Source organism: Cervus elaphus, chromosome 22 (assembly GCF_910594005.1).
Source record: "Cervus elaphus chromosome 22, mCerEla1.1, whole genome shotgun sequence".
NCBI lineage: Eukaryota > Metazoa > Chordata > Mammalia > Artiodactyla > Cervidae > Cervus > Cervus elaphus.
This window is the reverse complement of record NC_057836.1, coordinates 34,246,851-34,266,726: the sequence shown is the minus strand read 5'-3', so window position 1 is coordinate 34,266,726 and position 19,876 is coordinate 34,246,851. Positions and strand designations below refer to the sequence as shown.

Below are 19,876 nucleotides of genomic sequence, written 5' to 3'. Positions count from 1 at the left end.
AAAGGGATGATAGCTTGGATTAGATCATTTAGTCTCTGTTTCCTGCACATCAGATTCACCCTAATATGCCATATGCATACCCTAGATCTAAGAAGCTTTATTCACTTCATTTTCAAAGCAAACATTCATTTACACATCCAGTATTGCCCTTGTTAATAAGATACTTAAGAGATACATACAAAAAAGCAGAAGAAAGGATGCATGTTACCATTCAAGACATTTAAGAATTCTAATGGCATATTTCAGGAGGGCAAGTGTGTATACTAATTACCTCATAAATCAGTCCAGTCCTGGTGGCAACTGAAAACTTGAACAATATTCTCAGTCCACAGTAAATTCAGGGCATCTCATCAAATGTCATAAGTAATTTCCTACTTCTAGTTTGAGAACACCGTCATTAACCTAAAGTTTTGGACTAAACAACCGCATCCCCACACAATTTGCTAATGAACCTTTGTTAGGTACAGCAGAGACCAACTGCCATGACATTTAATGAATTTATAAAGCTAACCAGACAGTTTCACAAGAACAAAATGTATTTAAATAGTTTTGTTTTCTGACTCAGAATTCAAACGTCTGAGTCAGAATTCAGACAGTATGTGGTAGTAGTGGTCATGGTGGAATGTGTGAGGATGTGTTTGTGTGATAACTGTCCTAGCTCACTGACATCTGTTCACAGTCTATCTGGAAAATCTTCTCCACAGACATCTTGAAAATATGTGCTACCCAAATTTTCCTCTTCTTGCAAAGGTTTATTTTTTAGGGTATTATTAGAAAGATCTTCATAAGCAAAAGGTCATCAGAGAAAAATCTTGATAGGCATGCCTTCTTAGGGGAACAAAAATTACTAGCAAGTGAAGGAGCTGATACAGCAATGCTGTATCACATGCAGTGAGCAATTCAAGACAGAAAGGAAGCTTTCATCCTACTTTATCCAGCCAGACAAAAATACATGCATCCCACCTAGGGTAGCTTTCATATTCTGTTTTAAATGACATTTGGACCAATTATCCCCTGAGTATACACTGGGAAGACAAGAGCAAGTTCATAATATTAAGAATGTATATTTTGGAATAAGTTGTAAAACTTGGCCTTTCCAAGAAGGTACTATAGACCAATAGAGGAGGGGATAAATTTTTCATTTTATAAAACTGTGAGGTATAATAGTGATTTAACCAAAGGATAAATATAACTGGATCAAAAGATTAGACCTCAAAGCACAGCATCTAAAGCAAACACACTATAAACCAACTTTGAAATGCCTTAATGAAGGCACATTCATGTCTCAAAATGAACAACTCTAATCACAAGGGGACCTTTTCCAATGCCTTCTGAGCAATACAAAAAATAACATATAGATTATGTAACTTAAAGCACGCTTTACATTGTCTGACAGTGAAGCAGAGTAAAATGATACTTAGAGTTACTGAAAATGAGCAAGTGCTACAAGGCTTAGAAATAATAATAATAATGAAGTGTTGGACAACCATTGCTATTTTAGAACTAGCCAATTCCTTTAAATGCTTAAACAGCTTTCTCAGATAACAGCAGAAAGGGTACAATAAATCCAAAATAAACACAAGTCTGAAAATTTCCATCTCTAGCTTACCTTAGGCTTATAGTTAGTTATGACCCAAACCAATAACTTTCTATAAAAGGAACCTTTATACAGCTAGAACAAGAAGCTGGTTGAACAAAAGCATTTGTCTGATAAATGGTTTTATATATATATATATGCTTTATTTTTATTGAACTATATTTCTAGAATAAAATAAGCTTAAAAATAATCTGACATCTGTCATTTGACAACTGTCTTCTCACCCAAATCCTCAGTAAACATTTCTCCACTTCTAGGTAATACAGAAAAATTACAATATTCTAATTTTTAAAGCTATATATATATATATATACATATATATATGTAAAGAACACCTTAATATTATTTTTAAAGACTTTTCACACATATGTAATATTTTGATACACATTGAATTCATAAGTATTTTTGCTCAACCCCAAAAATAATTGCTTTTAAGAAAATAGAAAAAAAGAAAAAAAAAAAAACAGAGAAAAAAACAGAGAGGCAGGCCTTTTCTACCATGTGATGGGTACAAACCAGCTAATAAAATCAGAGCAGAATATGTAAATAATTTGCAAGTTCAACTATCTCAGGCATACAAGATTTTTTTCCATGTTTACATTTACAGATATTGAGAAGTTTTAATTTTTTATTTTTAACTGGAGGGTAATTGCTTTATAATGTTGTGTCAGTTTCTGCCATACAACAATGTAAATCGGCTATATGTATACATATGTCCCCTCCTTCTTGGACCTCCCTCCTACTGGTTTAATTTTTAAAGAAATAATAGTCATGGAAAAAATCTAGCTTATCATAAATAACAAAAAGGGAAAGTTAATGGTTAAATTCTTCCTCTTAGCCACTAGGCAGACCTCTCTGAATGCCCATAACTCTGCCTTCTGGAGCCATTTCATCACCGTGAGTTCAGTATAATACAGTAGCTGGAATCTAGACAAATGGCTGTAGCCCTTTTGCCCCTCACCTCAGAGTGGACTAAATTCGAACACGACAAATATTGGCTACTCACTTTTCGGTTTTCTTGTCTTCTGCCCAAGTGTCTGGCAAGTGTTCACTAACTCGGTATTTATAGTCTGGAGATTTCGTTGATCTGAAATTGCTTCCTCTAATTTATGCAGTGAAGGCTTCGCTTCTTCCCCGGCAGAGTGGGCTGCCCCATCTCCATCCTCCACCTGGATACCGACAGTGAACGCTGGATTTCAGCAGGGTGGCCGGGAAAGAAAGCAACTGAATGCTCACTCTGATCATGCACACGAAACTGAAAATGTGCTTTTCTTCTCAGGGAAGCGATAAGCCTCCGCTGAACTTCTGCAATTCTGTGTTTGCATGGGCTTCGTATGCCTGAGCTATTTCTACAGTGGCAAAAGTCTTGATATGTCAAGTTGCCTCTTTCTGCAAAGTTGCCTCTTTCATCAGCAGGCTGTTGACACCGCCTCTTACGACTCCCCCTTTACTTCCTCCGCTCACTGCTAGTTGAGAGGGACTGAACTTCGCAGTTCCTCTTTGTTTTTTTGCTTCCTCCTCCATTTTTACTTAAGGGTTTTAAGGACATCTGAGGAGACTTCCTGTGCCTGTAATGTAGTCAGTCAAAGGCCACCCTACCTGCTTCTCTGCCTCCTCCAACCACTGGCTGGCTTCTTGGACCTGCTTCCTGAAGATGGCTTCCTGCTTGACACCAACCTTTTGCCGTTGTGTGATGGTTTCTAGTTGTTTCTGCCTGGAGTTAAAAAAAGTCCCAACCACAAGCTGTCAGTGACATTTCAACCAAGAGTTAACCCTCGGAAGTTATGACAAGTTCAAATTTAATACAGTTCCTCAGAGATGAGAGGGAAAAGTGAAAGTATTTACATACAGATAAGTGCTTCACAAATATAGAACTTTAATTAAAGCAATTATATTGCTCACTTAGTCTGATAACCTCACTTTACAGATAAAAAAAGTTTCCTATTCTACATTGGAATATTCAGTTCCCCACAAGCTACATTCATGGTTCTTAGCCACACTGGCACCACAATGAGGTCACTGTGACAGGTGCAATATTTACATATCACATCTAGCTTTTTCAAAAAAAAGAAAGGAAAAAGGAAGAAGGGAAGAGAAGAAAGAGGGGACAAAAGAAATAAGCACTTTGCTTCATGACATTAGCCTTTCTCCTTAAGAACTGTCAATTATGGTATAAATACATGCCAGGAACACAGGAAGGGCTGTTTCCAAGAATAGATAAAAGTGAGCAGTTAGTCTTTCCTCTGCAGTCTTCTCTTTTCTAAAGTCTTTCCCCCCCTTTCTTCCTCACCCCAAATCTCTTAGTGTGGTTATGTTACTTCTCTTTTGGATCTAATCCTAAACCTCAAAATATATACAAATGTATCTGTTAGCTAATGAGATTATTTAAACCATGCTATGTACTAATACATCAATGACTCTCTGGATACAACTTGACCTAAATAAGGACCTTAGCGCAGAGGAATGATATTCTTCAGGAGTTTCAAAACAATGAGGAAGACATGGTCAGGTTTAGGCTTTTTGCATGACTCTCAAATGTTCATACATAGTCAGAATCCTACTGTGCATTGGCATAAATCCAGACTTGATTACAAGAAGGACCATATGAGAGACAAAAATGGTCTTAAAGAATGCTTTACCACTGTGGTAAGCCAGCAAACAAAACCCTAACCAAAAATAAAAACTACCAAAACACACATTCTATTGAGCATTGTTCAATAATAGCATGCAGTCAGTTTTTTCTTTTTTTTTAAATTGTGGTAAGAACATTTCAACTGAGATCTACTCTATATACCTTAAAGTGTACAATACAGTGTTGTTAACTATAGGCACAATGATATACAAAAGATCTCTGGAACTTATTCATCTTACACAACTGAAATCATATCCACTGAATTACAACCACCCATTTCCCCTCCCCAAGCCCCTAGAAACCACCATTCCACTCAGCTTCTACAAGTCTATTTTATACACTTCATGTAAATGGAATCATGTAATATTTGTCCTTCTGTGACTGGTTTATTTCACTTATCATAATATTTTTAAGATTTGTGGCAAATTTCCTTCTTTTCTCAAAAAGCTTTCAAAAACTCTTTTTTAAAAAGGCAAATAAAAAGAGTAAAAAAAAAGGCAAATAATATTTCATTGTATGTATATATCATATTTTCTTTATTTATTCATCCTAGATGAGCATTTAGATTGCTTCCACATCTTGGCTATTATGACTAATGCTGCAATGATTATGAGTGTGCAAATATCTTTTCAAGATTTTGGATTTGAATCCTTTTGGATATATACCCAGAAGTGGGACTGCTAGATCATATGGTAATTCTATTTTTAAGTTTTTTTTAGAACCTCCAAACTATTTTCCATAGCAGTTGCACCACTTTAAATTCCTACCAACAGTATGCAAGGGTTTAAATTTCTCTACACACTTACAAACACTTGGTATCTTTTGGGATTTTTTTTTTATATAATAGCGTTTCGAACAGGTGTGATTCATTCATCATTGTGAATGACTCATTGTGGTTTTTATTTGCATTTCCCTGATGACTAATGATGTTGAACATCTTTTCATGTACTTGTTGGTCAATTTTATATCTTTTTTTGTAAAAAGGTCTGTTCACTTCTTTTACCTATTTTTAAATTGGGTTTTTCTTGTTACTGAGTTGTAGAAGTTCCTTCCATATTTTGAATATTGACCCCTTTTCAAATACATGCTCTGCAAATATTTTCTCTCATTCACTAGGTTACCTTTTCACTCTGTTATATCCTCAGATGTGTGGAAGCTTTTTAGTCTGATGTAGACTCACTTGCATATTTTTTTCTTTTGTTGCTTATGCCTTTCATTTTATATCCAAGAAAGTATTGCCAAGACCAATGTCATGAAGGTTTTCCCCCAAGTTTTCTTCTAGGAGTTTTATAGTTTTAAGCTTATGTTTAACTTTTCTATCCATTTTGAGTTGATTTTTCTATATGGTACATGATAAGGTTCATTGTTATTCTTTTACATGTGGATATCCAGTTTCATTTGTTGACTGTCCATTCCCCATTGTGTATTCTTGGCACCCTACTTGAAGATCAGTTGATCATATATGTGAGGGTTTATTTCTAGACAATCTAGTCTATTTCACTGGTCTGTAGCTTTGTAATATATTTTGAAATCATCATGTGTGATACCTACAGCTTTGTTCTTTTTCAAGACTGTTTTGGTCTTTTGTAGTTCCATATGAATATTAAGAATTTTCTTTGATGAGGGTGATAGAGGAGAGTGAAAATCCTGGTTTAAAACTCAACATTCAAAAAACTAAGACCATGGCATCCAGCCCCATCACTTCATGGAAAATAAAAGGGGGAAAAGTGGAAACAGTGATAGATTTTATTTTCTTGGGTTCCAGAGTCACTGCGGACAGTGATTACAGCCTTGAAATTAAGAGAGTTGCTCCTTGGGAGAAAAGCTATGACAAGTAGATACCATGTTAAAAAGCAGAGACATCACTTTGCCAACAAGGGTTCATCTAGCCAAAACTATGGTTTTTCCCTTAGTCATGTACAAATGTGAGAGTTGGACCATAAAGAAGGCTGAATGCCAAAGAACTGATGCTTTCAAATTGTGGTGCTAAAGAAGACTCTTGAGAGTCCCTTGAACTTCAAGGAGATCAAACCAGTCAATCCTACAGGAAATCAACTCTGAGTATTCATTGGAAGGACTGATGCTGAAGCTGAAGCTCCCATACTTTGACCACCTGATGTGAAGAGCCGACTAACTAGAAAAGGAATGATTAAAGGCAAAAGAAGGGGGCAGTAGAGGATGAGAGAGTTAGATACCATCATTGATTGAATTGACATGAATTTGAGCAAATTCCAGGAGATAGTGAAGGACAGGGAAGTCTGGCCTGCTGTAGTCCATGGAGTCACAAAGAGTCAGACACAACTCAGTGACTGAATAACAACAAATTACTGTAAAAAATGCCGTTTGAATTTTCACAGAGATTGCACTGAATCTGTAGATTGTTTTGGGTAGTATGAACATCTTCACAATATTGTCTTCCAATTCATAAACACAAGATGTCTTTCCATTAATTTACATCTTCTTTATTTCAGCAATGTCTCATAATTTTAGTGTATAGATCTTTATCTCCTTAAAGTTTATTCTTATCTTATTGTTTTGATACTACTTTAAATAGGATTGTTTTCTCAGTTTTCTTTTCAGATAATTTATTATTAGTGTATAGAAATGCAACTGACTTATGTATATTGATTTTGTATGTTGCATCTTTGTTGAATTTATTAGCTCTAACTGCTTTTTGTGGAGTCTTTAGGGCTTTCTATATATAGATCATGTCATCTGCAGAAATGATTTACTTCTTTCTTTCCAGTGCTAGGGCCTTTTATTTCTTTTTCTTGCCTAATTGTTCAGGCTAGGACTGTATATATCTACCATTACTAGTGAATTTTATACCTTAGTGTACTTTTAATTGCTGTTTAAGGGCTTCCAAGGTGGCACAGCGGTAAAGAATCTGCCTACAATGCAGGAGACACCAGTTTGATCGCTGGGTTGGGAAGATCCCCTGATGAAGGAAATGGCAACCCACTCCAGTATTCCTGCCTGGAAAATTCCAAGGGAAAAGGAGCCTTATGGGCTACAGTCCATTTCATTTCAACTTCAATAACTCCCTTTAACAGTTCTTATATTGCAAGCCTAGTGGTAATGAACTCCACTTGGCTTTTGTTTGTATGGGAAAATATATCACCATTTTTGAGGGATAGTTTTGCTGGGTACAGTGCCCTTGTTTGGTAGTTCTTTACTTTCAATACTTCAAATATATCATTCCACACCTTTCTGACCTGCAAGATTTCTGCTGAGAAATCCATTGATAGTCTTATGATTGCTCCCTTTTATCTGACAAAACCTTCCTCTCGCTGTTTTCAAAATTCTCTCTTTGACTTTTGACAATTTGATTATAGCATGTCTCAGTGTGGATTTCTTTGGGTTCATCTTACTTGAAATCCTTCAGGCCTCCTGGGTCCTTCCCCAGATTCTGGAAGTTTTTAACCATTATTTCACTGAATAACCTCTCTGTCTCTTTTCTTCTCTCTTCTCCTTCTGGGACTCCATAACACATATGTTGGTCTACTTGATGATGTCCATTAAGTTTTTTCACTCTTTTTTTTACTCCTCTGACTAAATTTCCAATGACCTCTCTTCTAGTTCACTGATCTTTTATTCTGCTTGATCTAGCCTGCTATTGAACTCCTCTGATAAAAATTTCAGTATTCTTCTCCTCCAGTATTTCTGTTTGTCACTGTCTTATTTTTTGTCTTTTTGTTGATAGCCTCACTTTGTCTCACTTTGTTCATGCACTTCTCTCCCATCCTCATTGAATATCTTTATGACAGTTATTTTGAATTCTCTGTGAGGTAAATATTTTATCTCTTTCAGTAGGTGCAGTTTTGGGAAATTTATTTTGCTCTTTTATTTGAGACATATTTTCCTATGTCTTAATTTTTCTTGACTCTGTGTTGGTATCTTCACATTAGAAAAAAGAACCACCTCTCCCAGTATCTACAGACAAGCCTTTTACAGGAAAAATTCCTTACCAGACACTTTGAGCAGAGACTCTAGGAATAATCCCTCAAAATCTCTGTGTTAGCTCAACCCACCATTTTTGTTCTTAGTGGAACCTAAGTATATGAGATTTCCATCATTGCTGATACAGGCATGATAGAAGCCAATCTCTTAGGCAACTCCCAGAAAACATGCAATGCTGTATGTATGATCCAACCCTTTCCTTCCCCAGGGAGAAGCAGTGATCAGGAATTTTTCATCTGCCTATTTTATGCTGGCCAGGGGTAGGGACTATGATGAATGATTGTGTGCTAATACAAACCACTTGCTTTGTTTTCAGTGTCCCCCAGTTTCTGGAGTACACCCTGTTCTGTCTGCATTCTGACACAGATGAAACAGAAGATAGTATTCTGGGCAGTCTTCAGCAAAGTTGGAATGTTGGACACAACAGTCCAACTCTTGCCCTATCTAGAAAGAAGTTCAGAACTGGAGGGTCCCTTCTGATCATATGACACTGTGCCAGGAGCAGGAATTATGGTGAAAATGTATTTAGAATTTTCATACCAGCATTGATGTGGCTCATTTCATGGTTACCCAGGGTATAAGAGCCTCTTAAGTAGTTGCTGGACTTCTCACAAAGGGAATTTGTTCATGTATTACTGTTGAGTCAGTGTGTCTATTGGAAGAAAGAGGATCCATTACTTTCTATTCCATCTCCTTACTGGTATCACCTCCTCTGTTTTTTAAGACATCAATTTTATCTACTTTTATCTTTTCCAGGAATAGTCTAAGCTCTCAAGAGTATCCATTATCTTTCCAGGGAAAGTAAAAGGAATGTGAAGACCAACAGAAATCCATACTTAATAATACTAAAGTTTTTCATGACTTATGTGTACTTACACCTATAAATGTTATTGTAAATAACAGTTTACAATAACATTTATTTACTTTGATGTTATAAATATGAAGCACAGCAGCCTTAGAAATAGCTTTAACAAATTAGATAGTATCATTTAGCAGATGAATATCAATTAAAGGTATTCAACAGAAACTTTGAAGATTTTTCTTCTATAGGGATTTTCATTATCATGTTAAGAGGTGTAGTAGCTTTAGCTTTGTGTGTGTGTGTGTTTAAATTCAACAACTCTCCTTGTTATCATGTCCTAATACTAAATCTTGATTTTTCACTCTTACCAAGTCTGAGTCTCCTCCAGATCTTACCATCTAGTGCCTCATTTACAAAGTTTTCAGACCAAAAACACTTAGGGATGACTCTTTCTTGCATTCCCACATCTAACTTACTAGTATGTCAGATCTGATCTATCCTTAGAACACAGTTTGAATCCAACCATTTCTTATCACCTTCACAACTATCACCCTGGCTCACATTATACCCCTCACCTGGACTATTACAATGGCACCTAACACAATAGCTTTTTTGACCATGACTCAGTAAACATTTTATATTTCACTCAAGCACATACACACGCACCTGGCTGAAACAAAAATTTTATTAAATAGTACTTACTGTATGCAAAGTATTCTGATGTTTTGTGTTTATTTCTTTAAAGGGTCATAATCCAGTAAATTGATTTCAAGATACCTAATTGGTGATCTGTTATTGAAAAAAGCTCTTCTCACTTGTCTGTTTTCACTTTTGCCCTCTATAGACAATTCTCTACCTGGCAGCCAGAATGGGTTTCCAAAACACAAGTCATATTATTTCTCTGCTTATAATCTTCCAATGGCTTCCCATTTACTCAAAATAAAACCCCAATTCCTAAATGTGATCTGCAAGGCTGAGGACCTGACCTCTGCTTATTTTTCCTACCTCATCGCCTACCACTCCCCAGCACTCACCCCACTCCTGCCATGCTGACCCCTTGTTGCTGTTCAAACATACCAAGCTCATTACAACCTCAGGTCCTTTCCACTGACTATTTCCTCTGCCTAGAATACTCCCCAAATCATCACATATCTCACCTTCTCACTTCATTTATCTACTTAACTTACTATTCCTCAGACAGACCTTTCCTGACCATTCTTTCTAAAATTAGGTCTTTATGCCCCTGGTCAGTCTTGGTCTTCTTATCCTGCTTTAATTCTCTTTATATCACCTACTACTCCCTGGAATTGTACTATATAGTTACATGTTTGTTCATTATCTGTGTCCCCTAATAGATGTTAGTTTTATGGAGGTAGAGATTTCCATCTTATTTTCTATAATTCCCTAGCATTTAGAGGGGGAAAAAGTCCGGCAAAGAAGGGGCACTTGGACGTACAAAAGCATTTGCAAATGATCACATTCTTTTCTCACCAAGCCCTCTAAGGGTCTTTTTTTTTTTTTCCACTGCTTCTTGTTGCCTCACTCAACTCTTTCCGATCCTCAGCACTGGAACTATTTATCTTGCACCTGAATGAAAACATTCTCCTCAGCAACCAATTAACTTCTGAAAGCTTGCTTTTAATAAATATTTCCTACTTCATCTAAACATAGAATTCTCTCTCACTCCCACAAAATACTTTACTCATGTCCTTATTCACAGTTAAGACCTATAGCCAAATCATTTTGTGTGTAGCCTCTTTGTGGTTTTGTGTCTTTTAAATTATGTTTAGAAAGCAGGAGCTAAGTCATCTTTGCATTGATGAGTATTATTTTTTCCAATGCAAGGTTGAGCAAAATACTATTATATTATGCTCAGTCATATCTGACTCTTTGCAGACCCATGAACTGTAGCTTGCCAGGTTTCTCTGTCCACGGGATTCTCCAGGCAAGAATACTGGAGTGGGTTACCACTTCCTACTCCAGGGGGTCTTCCCAACCCAGGGATCAAACCTGTGTCTCTTAAGTCTCCTGCACTGGCAGACAGATTCTTTACCACTAGTGCCACCTGCGAAACCATAATATTATATTCGATTTTTACAAGTAGATAGTGGGGGATTAATAGTTGAAAGAACATAGGTTTTGAAGTAGAATATATCTAGGCCTGATCCCAGCTGTCACTTAACTCCACCAGGATGACGTCTCTGGAGATAAACATATGTCAAATTTTTAGCACTACATGGAACACAGTGAACTTTTGACAAAGCACACTTACTATGATTTAACTGGGCTGTTTTGTGTGTCTAATAGGATAATAGAGAATATTCACTTACTCCAAGATGACTCTAGTGCAGGCCTCTCTCAAAACAGCTCTTTGTTGCTAAACAGAAGAAGTTCAATGCTCCCTTTTGTGGAGATGGTATCTGTGTAAGGAAACTGCATATCTACTTAACCGACGCCTTTACCACTATGGGGAAGTCTGGGCTCCTGGCTTCTTAGGGAAAGCAAAAGATCATCTTCTTGATAGTTCCTCCTGGTATTAGCCTCTCTCTGATATCTAGTTTCCTTATTTGGGGGGAATAAAATCATTTTTTCTTGCAATTCTCTTTAAGCAACTATGCTCTCTAAGTACACTTTTTTCTTTTCACTTCATTTCAGTTCAGTTACTCTCATATCTGACCCTTTGTGACCCCATAGACTACAGCACACCAGGCTTCCCTGTCCATCACCAACTCCCAGAGCTTGCTCACACTCAAGTTCATCGAGTCAGTGATTTGATGATATTTTTCTTTTAATTTATTCTAATTTCAACTACACCCACATTCATTCATTCATCCAGTCAAAAAGCATTTCTTAAGTGAATGCTCAGTAAAGTATCAGCAGCTATGTAAATAGTGATTAACAAAAGATTTAATCCCTATCCTTGTTTAGTATTTAGTATGTTTAGTTTACAAAGTGCACAAATTTCAAGAGTTTTCCCCAAAAAGCATAAGAATTAAGGCAAGAGGAAGGATAAGATTGTAAGTCATTTTATATTTACAGTCTTCTATTCCCTATGACTTCTTTTATTTGAAATTTCATTGACTAGGGCCCAATGCAAAGCATTGTATACCGAGTTGGAACTTAAAATCCAATGGGATAGGAGTCAACAGATCCAGCAGCAAGTCCTTCCAATAATAGAGCTATTCATTTGCTGCTGTTGTTGTTCAGTCACTCCGTCATGTCTGACTCTTTGTGACCCCATGGACTGCAACATGCCAGGCTTCCCTGTCCTTCACCATCTCCTGGAGCTTGCTCAAACTCATGTCCATTGAGTCGGTGATGCCATCCAATCATCTTGTCCTCTGTTGTCCCCTTCTACTCCTGCATTCTATCTTTCCCAGCATCAGGGTCTTTTCTAATGGGTCAGCTTTTCACAACAGGTGGCCAAAAGATTGGAGCTTCAGCTTCAGCAACAGTCCTTCCAATGAATATTCAGATTGATTTCCTTTAGGATTGATTGGTTTGTTCTCCTTGCAGTCTAAGAGACTCTCAAGAGTCTTCTCCAACACCACAGTTCAAAAGCATCAATTCTTCAGCACTCAGCCTTCTTTATGGTCTAACTCTCACATCTGTACATGACTACTGGAAAAACCATAGCTTTGACTATATGGACCTTTGTTGGCAAAGTAATGTCTCTGCTTTTAAATATGCTCTTTAGGTTTGTCATAGCTTTTCTTCCAAGGAACAAGTGTCTTTTAATTTCATGGCTGCAGTCACCATCTGCAGTGATTTCAAGCCCAAGAAAATAAAGTCTGTCACTCCTTCCATTGTTTTCCCATCTACTTGCCATGAAGGAATGAGACCAGATGCCATGACCTTAGTTTTTGGAATGTTGAGTTTTAAGCCAGCTTTTTCACTCTCCTCTTTCACCTTCATCAAGAGGCTCCTTAGTTCCTCCTCACTTTCTACCATAAAGGTGGTGTTGTCTGCATATCTGAGGTTACAGAGCTATCCATATGTTTTCCATTAATAATTCAAATCTTGATCAATTCACTTTATATTCTTTTGCTTCAGTCCTCTATAAAATTATGCAGCTTTTTGGAATGATCTCTAATGCCCCTTCTGGTTAAAAGAATTCTATATTCTGATTCCAAACTCCTTCTCTAGGTGAAATAACTCATTGTTTGGGTTTCCATAGATTTCAAGCTTACTACTTGCAATTTTGAATATATAGGTCAATCTCACACTATTTCACAATTCAGAATTGTCAAACAAAATGGCCCCCCTGAAAAAGTGGCACCTGAAATCAATGTATACAACTTGAGAAAAAGTAAACCGAATGCCATGGCAAATTACAAACATGTTATGTATATAAAGCACGGGTCACTTATACATAAGGGATCATCACCTGGAAAGAAATTCTTTTCTGAAATAAAAATATTCCAGCCTGAATCTCTTCAAAATGTCTATTAATTTGGCAAACTCTTTATCAAGGGATTCTTTACGGTTTCTCAAGTTGTTCAGTGTTAAGATGCAAAGATTTAGCTTCTCCTCCATGATGTATCTGAATTCCTATAAGAAGAATCACAAAACAAGTTCCACTGTTCCAATGTTAAATATAAAGAAATAACAGGCAATAGAACATGCTCTGGACATTCCTACACCAGTAGCACTCACTGTTATTGAACTCTAAAATTCTAATTGAATAGATGTCAATTCTCAGTTGCCTAAAGATGGATGATACTGTGGACTGATTATCCCAATTTAACAAGTACATATTGGGTACACACAGTGTGCCTAAAATTGAGCTTTGTTTTCTTTTTCTTAAGGTAAGTGACCATTTCATCAATAATCACCGCAGCTTTATAAATAGAATAGAATGGGAATAGGAAATTCAGTAAAATCAGTATTTGTTGATTACCATATTCAAAACCATATTAAAAGGCTTTAAAAAAAGGTAAGTTTTACAAAAGGGCTGATATTAATACCCCAGAGTTTTCAACATTTACTTCTTGCTTTAGCATAACTTAGGGTGCTGATAGATGTTAGGAAGTAGTCCAGCAGTCAAGAAGTACAGATAATAAGTTATGGATACATTTAAGAGATTTCTTTATATATGCTTCCACTCTAACAAAACTGGGCATAGCTACCTAAAATGTTTCCATTTCTGATATTCCACTAATTTCTGGTATAATAAAACTGTCAAAGTCTCAAGAATAAGATTCTTTTGCACAATAGTCATTCTATCAGAGAGAATTTTGAAAAGTCAAGGAAAAATTCAAGTTTAGACCAGCCAGTTATCACAAGGATTCAAATAAAATACACTATTAATTTGCATCTTATTTACTCTTTGTCTCTCCAATGCATATTCCATATCCTCACACTCACTCACACTTTTCATATCACACTCTTACTCTCACTCATATACACAACCTCAAGCACATCCCCAGACACAAACTCTACACACATTCTCAGAATGAGAAGGCATAACACTGCAATGAAATGATACTGTGTATAATAAGTGCTACCTGGGTTTAGAAAGTAGAAGAAGATAAACCAGGAAAGTCACAAAATTCAGAACACTTACAGTAAGTTTGTTCTCCCACTGTTCTTTCACAGTAATCTCTGGATTAGTTACCCACTGCAGAAAATGATCAATTAGTGTTTCAACTTCAGAAACATCTTCATGCTGAAAAAGAATTCCATACCTTCAAATAGTAATTCAGTGAAAAGCATATAAAAAGAAGTCATTTAGACAAGGTTTAATATAGGTAATTTAGAAAGCCATCAGAGAGAATTCCTTGTTATCTAATGTCACCCAGTGACTTTCCTTTATCCCAGGATGTTACCATGAGAAGATGCTAACTCTCTACTCTATGTATGCTGAATATATCAGTTAAAACTATTTTTCAGAACAAAACCGACCCATTTTATTCCCCTCTCAAATAGAAGGAAGCAAGCATTTTCATGGATATTTTTTCATTCATTAAACTAAATATTATCTACTATAGACTAGGCAGTGACAGACTTTATTTTCTTGGGCTCCAAAATCACTACAGACAGTGACTGCAGCCATGAAATCAAAAGACGCTTGCTGCTTGGAAGAAAAGCTATGACAGACCTAGATGGCATATTGAAAAGCAGAGATACCACTTTGCGGACAAAGGTCCATATAGCCAAAGCTACGATTTTTCCAGTAGTCATGTACAGATGTGAGAGTTGGAGCATAAGAAGGCTGAGCACCAAAGAACTGATGTTTTCGAATCATGGTGCTGGAGAAGACTCTTGAGAGTCCCTTGGACTGCAAGGAGATCAAACTAGTAAATGCCAAAGGAAATCAACCCTGAATATTCATTGGAAGGACTGATGCTGAAGTTCCAATACTTTGTCCACCTGCAAAAAGTCAACTCGTTGGAAAAGACTCTGATGCTGGGAAAGATTGAAGGCAGGAGGAGAAGGGAGCAACAGAGGATGAGATGGTTGGATGGCATCACCGACTTAATGGATATGTGTTTGAGCAGGCTCTGGGAAACAGTGAAGGACTGGGAAGCCTGGCATGCCGCAGGCAACGGGTCAGACACGATTTAGTGACTAAACAACATAGAAACTGTGAAAGGAACTGGAAATACCAACATGAAAATGCTGTTCTCTGCTTTCTCTGATCATCTAGGATTTTCAGTCAAAAATCAAGACAGAGACTTTCCTGGTAATCCAGTGCTTAAGAACTTTTCTTCCAATGCAGGTGACATGGGTCCAATCCCTAGTCAAGGAACTAAGATCCCACATGCTACAAGACAACACAGCACATGTACCACAATGCTTGAGCCCTCTTGCCACAACTACACGGCCCACGTGCTCTGGAACCCACGTACCACAACTAGAGAGAAGCCCGTGTGCCACAACCAATGATCCCACATGCCACAACTAAGACCCAACACCCCAAAATAAATGAAGAAATGTTTTTTAAAAATTAAAATGGAAAAGGAAGTACTAGTCATTAGCTAGAAGGAGTTCAATAGACTTCAGCCCTCTGATACTAAAGATTAACTTGTAGGGAATATAAGCAATCTATACCTAATGGTCAGCCTGTTAGTCCTGATTGACCCAGAATTAGAAGATGCACATTAGGAAGATCTGGGAAAAATCTTTTCATTTCATAGTAGGATGTATTTTGTTCTCAACACATAGATACGCCTGTGCTCAGCAAACAGGCTGTAGGTCAGTTATCTGTAGATCTTCCTGGCCAGTGAAACAGCATACAATATGCAGATGTTATACAATACCAGATTCTGAAGCGCAGCTGTGAACTCTACTCCGTTTTCTTCAAGTTGTCTCAGTAACAGCGGCATTTCTTCTTCCATTATCAAGTCCAGAGGTGACAAACGGATTACACTGCACTGCCACTCAGTTTCATTGTTCTGAAACAATTACCAAAATGTCCACAACCCTGTCATCCTAATAAAGAATATCCATTATTTTTATTTTATGAAAGTGATGCCCATGGGTCAATGTAATGATCCCCATCAAGCATTCTAAATTATCTTATGAAATCCTCCTGCGCACATGCCAAGTCACTCAGTCGTGTCTGACTCTTTATGGCCCCATGGACTGTAGCCTGCCAGGCTCCTCTGTCCATGGGATTCTCCAGGCAAGAATACTGGAGTGGGTTGCCATGCCATCCCTCAGGGGATCTTCCTGACCCAGGGATTGAGACCATATCTCTTACATCACCTGCATTGGCAGGTGGGTTCTTCACCAATAGTGCCACCTGGAACTACTCCTATATCCCCCCAAACTGCTCATTTCCTCTCTTGGATGCCTTCAGCTTAACATTTACTCATTCTTAAGGGACACTCACATATCTAATAGATAACATTTACATTTACATGATATAAACTTCTATGGCTCTAATTTTATGAAAAGAAGGAACAGGAAAGAAATTCTCAGAAAAAGAAAACTGTTGGTCAAGGGAAGGTGAACTCAAGAAACCCCTTTGCAAACAGACTGGTTTCTTTGTCTCTCTCTTCCACTCATAGAAGATGCTCTCAGATGATGTTTCACAAAGCAAGCTTCTCATACTTCTCTCAAAGTCTCTGTGTCCTCTCATACTTTAGATGTATGACAACAACACATGTAACTTCCTTCTTGCTGTCATTTGGAAAAAAGTGATTGGGCTCTTATTCCAGATTCCAATTAGAAGGCAAAGACTTCCTAATCCATTAGTGGGATAAACTTCAGCACCAGAATGTTGCCCGCTGTTTAACCCCTGTTCAGAGTTATAAAACTTTACAGGCTGGCATCTTGGCATCATTACTACCTCAGAGGACAGGGGATAACAACACATCGCTGTGGTAGATTTAGCCACCATGTCATTCAGTCTGGCAGTTTGGCTTGGTTTCAAAAGCACACTAAAAAAAAAATGATGCATCTTTGCAACAGAATGTCAGGAAAGCACAGTCCTCAGCAGAATGTTCAAGACTGCCTGAGAATGCCTTGGGTGAAGCAACATATGTTGCCCTGCATCCTTGGCAGGAGAAATTCAAATGGCACTTGCCCCAAGGACATTCTCTCCTTTCAAGGTCATAGCCCAGCTGTCAACAGGAGGACATTCTGGACAAATCTGTCATCTACCCAACATGGGAAGACCATCAAAGTAGCGAAAGAAAGCAACCTGCCAAAAAACATTTCCCAGCATTCCAAGCACATAACTGGAAAGTACAAAGGAACGAAAATATACTAGGGAGTCAGGTTCCAACATTTCATTCACAAGAAGGCGTTTGACTCTTTCCTCCCCTGTTGTAAAGAACTACCAACAGGCTGGAGGTTTTAAGGCACTAATTCATTTTGCTATTTTAAAATTAACCCCAAACATATAAAAATGCTAATTTATGTTCAGAGTATAATAATCAGTGTCATTAATTTAAGTCGGTACAATTATATTCTCAAGCAAAGAAATTTCATGTTTCTGCATGAAACAATGTAAATGAAACAACTAAATTTTTGGTAGATACATTTACTTTGGGACTTGAAGAAATACTAAAAATAGTTCATGATCTCTACCACAATCTTTCAGACCCCAGGCTGGGGATCACTGCAGGTAGTCCTGAAAAATATCAAGACACATAAAGATTTCTTGAGAAGTCCCTGGCAGTCCAGGGAGAGCGTAGGATCCCACACTCTCACTGCCAAGGACTTGAGTTCGAACCCTGCTTGGGGAACTAAGCTCACACATGCCATGTGGCCAAATATATGTGTATGTGTGTGTGTGTGTGTGCTGTGTGTGTGTACACACATATATAAAGATTTTTAAAGTCCAGATTCACTGAACACACATTTCCACACCCCATGCTGGAGTCACACTATAGTTTTCAGCCATAACTTGAAAAAGATTCATTCTTCCATGCTAAGAAACTTTAGACTTAGGTTCCATAAACTATCAGTGGATTCCCTCAAAATGTCATGGGTGATCTTCAGCAAGATACAGACCTTTACTTAATAGCAAGCTATTGCACATGTTGATTATTTTTGTAAAGGCTTCCATTTGGTGGTAATTACCTACCTCTGCAAACTGAGCAAGAATGAGTTCGCAGTGTAGAGATTTTACCTCTCCAGAGTCGAAACTCTTATGCTTTCCACCGATATTTAACTGCATTCTATTTCTTAAAAAAAAAAAAAAACAACAACAGTAGTCTGGTCTGGTTAGGTATGCCTTATGTTTTAAGTCACAAGAATAAGATTTATTTATCACCAAACAGTAAGCACTTATGCGCGCTGTATAAGGACTGTATAAGGTACTTAAGACTACAGAGAGGAACAGAGGTAGTCTTGGCCCTCCAGGCGCTGCACACACTAGTGATTCTAGGCAGTTGCAAACAGGTAAGCCATACTTTCTTTTTAAGAATTGGAACTAATAGTTGAATTTTTAAAATTTCCACTAAAAATCCAGACGTCTTGCTTTTCTTTAAAAAATCAGAATATGTCGTCACACTGGGTCCATATATTCTTGATGTAACAACTATCTGGAGCTAAGCAGAGTAACACCCCATCTTTACCTGGATAATGTACTTTCCTCATTTTCACCCCCCTAATATAAGTATGTGCACTTACCCCACTGACTTTACTCATTTTGCTGCTTATGGGTTTCTGGACTAGCATGTTATATAAAATCAGAGACAAACGATAACATAAGGTTATCAGGTGTCAGGAAAGAGGTAAAAACAACATGCCATGCATGCACGCAGAAAGATTACTTAATCTCAAGGCATGAGAAAAGTAAGGGTGATTGAGTGAGGGAGGTTGATGGAAAACTTGTGAAGGAATTTGTACTCTTAGGAGAGAAGCTGAGAAAACATCACAAAGTTACAGAAGGAAAGAACATGGCATGTTCAAAGAACTGCACACAGCTCAGTACGTGAATAATGTAGAGCGGGAGACACATGACAGAGAGTCAGTGAGAGGTTACTTTCTACTTACATCATGAATTCCTGTTGTAAGTGCTGTAACTCTTGAGCCAGCTTGTTTTTCTCCCCTCGTAAGTTCTGGAATTACATACAACATTAGGCTGCCCATGTTACTCTACTGGGACATTCACATTTCCGTTTGAAATCCCCACCTTGAAAGCTGTGAGATTATTATGGTATACCTCAATAATGCTTCCATATTCTATGATCGTTGATTTAAGCTCTTCTATACTTACATCCTTCTGAAAAGTAGGAGAGAGAATTAATAGCAAATAAATGTATAAGTTTACCAAATCATATTTAGTAGACTAGCAATCTGAGTCAAAGAAGAATTAAAAGTGCCTAATGATGTGATGAGACCTTCTACGAATCTCATGATTTGAAAATTCAGCTAGTCTGGGTTTGCGATTACAACTACAGAAAAACATAAGGGGCAGCAAGGCATC

The 19,876-nt window shown here is 37.4% G+C and overlaps 1 protein-coding gene across 3 annotated transcripts in view; it reads right to left on the bottom strand.

Moving 5' to 3' along the window:
- The window catches only part of IRAG2 (inositol 1,4,5-triphosphate receptor associated 2), a 95,942-nt gene that overhangs the window by 50,822 nt on the left and 25,244 nt on the right, over positions 1-19,876 (bottom strand). Inside the window, exons 11-18 of one of the 3 annotated variants that reach the window (XM_043882657.1) lie at positions 19,613-19,672; positions 19,444-19,508; positions 18,530-18,629; positions 16,254-16,388; positions 14,558-14,659; positions 13,379-13,542; positions 3,197-3,311; positions 2,604-2,766 (exon numbers count right to left, since the gene is read on the bottom strand). In XM_043882657.1, coding sequence (XP_043738592.1) covers positions 2,604-2,766; positions 3,197-3,311; positions 13,379-13,542; positions 14,558-14,659; positions 16,254-16,388; positions 18,530-18,629; positions 19,444-19,508; positions 19,613-19,672 — 904 coding nt within the window. Of the gene's footprint in view, positions 1-2,603; positions 3,108-3,196; positions 3,312-13,378; positions 13,543-14,557; positions 14,660-16,253; positions 16,389-18,529; positions 18,630-19,443; positions 19,509-19,612; positions 19,673-19,876 lie in introns of those variants that run through there. The other 2 variants (XM_043882658.1, XM_043882660.1) reach the window with 2 other exon arrangements.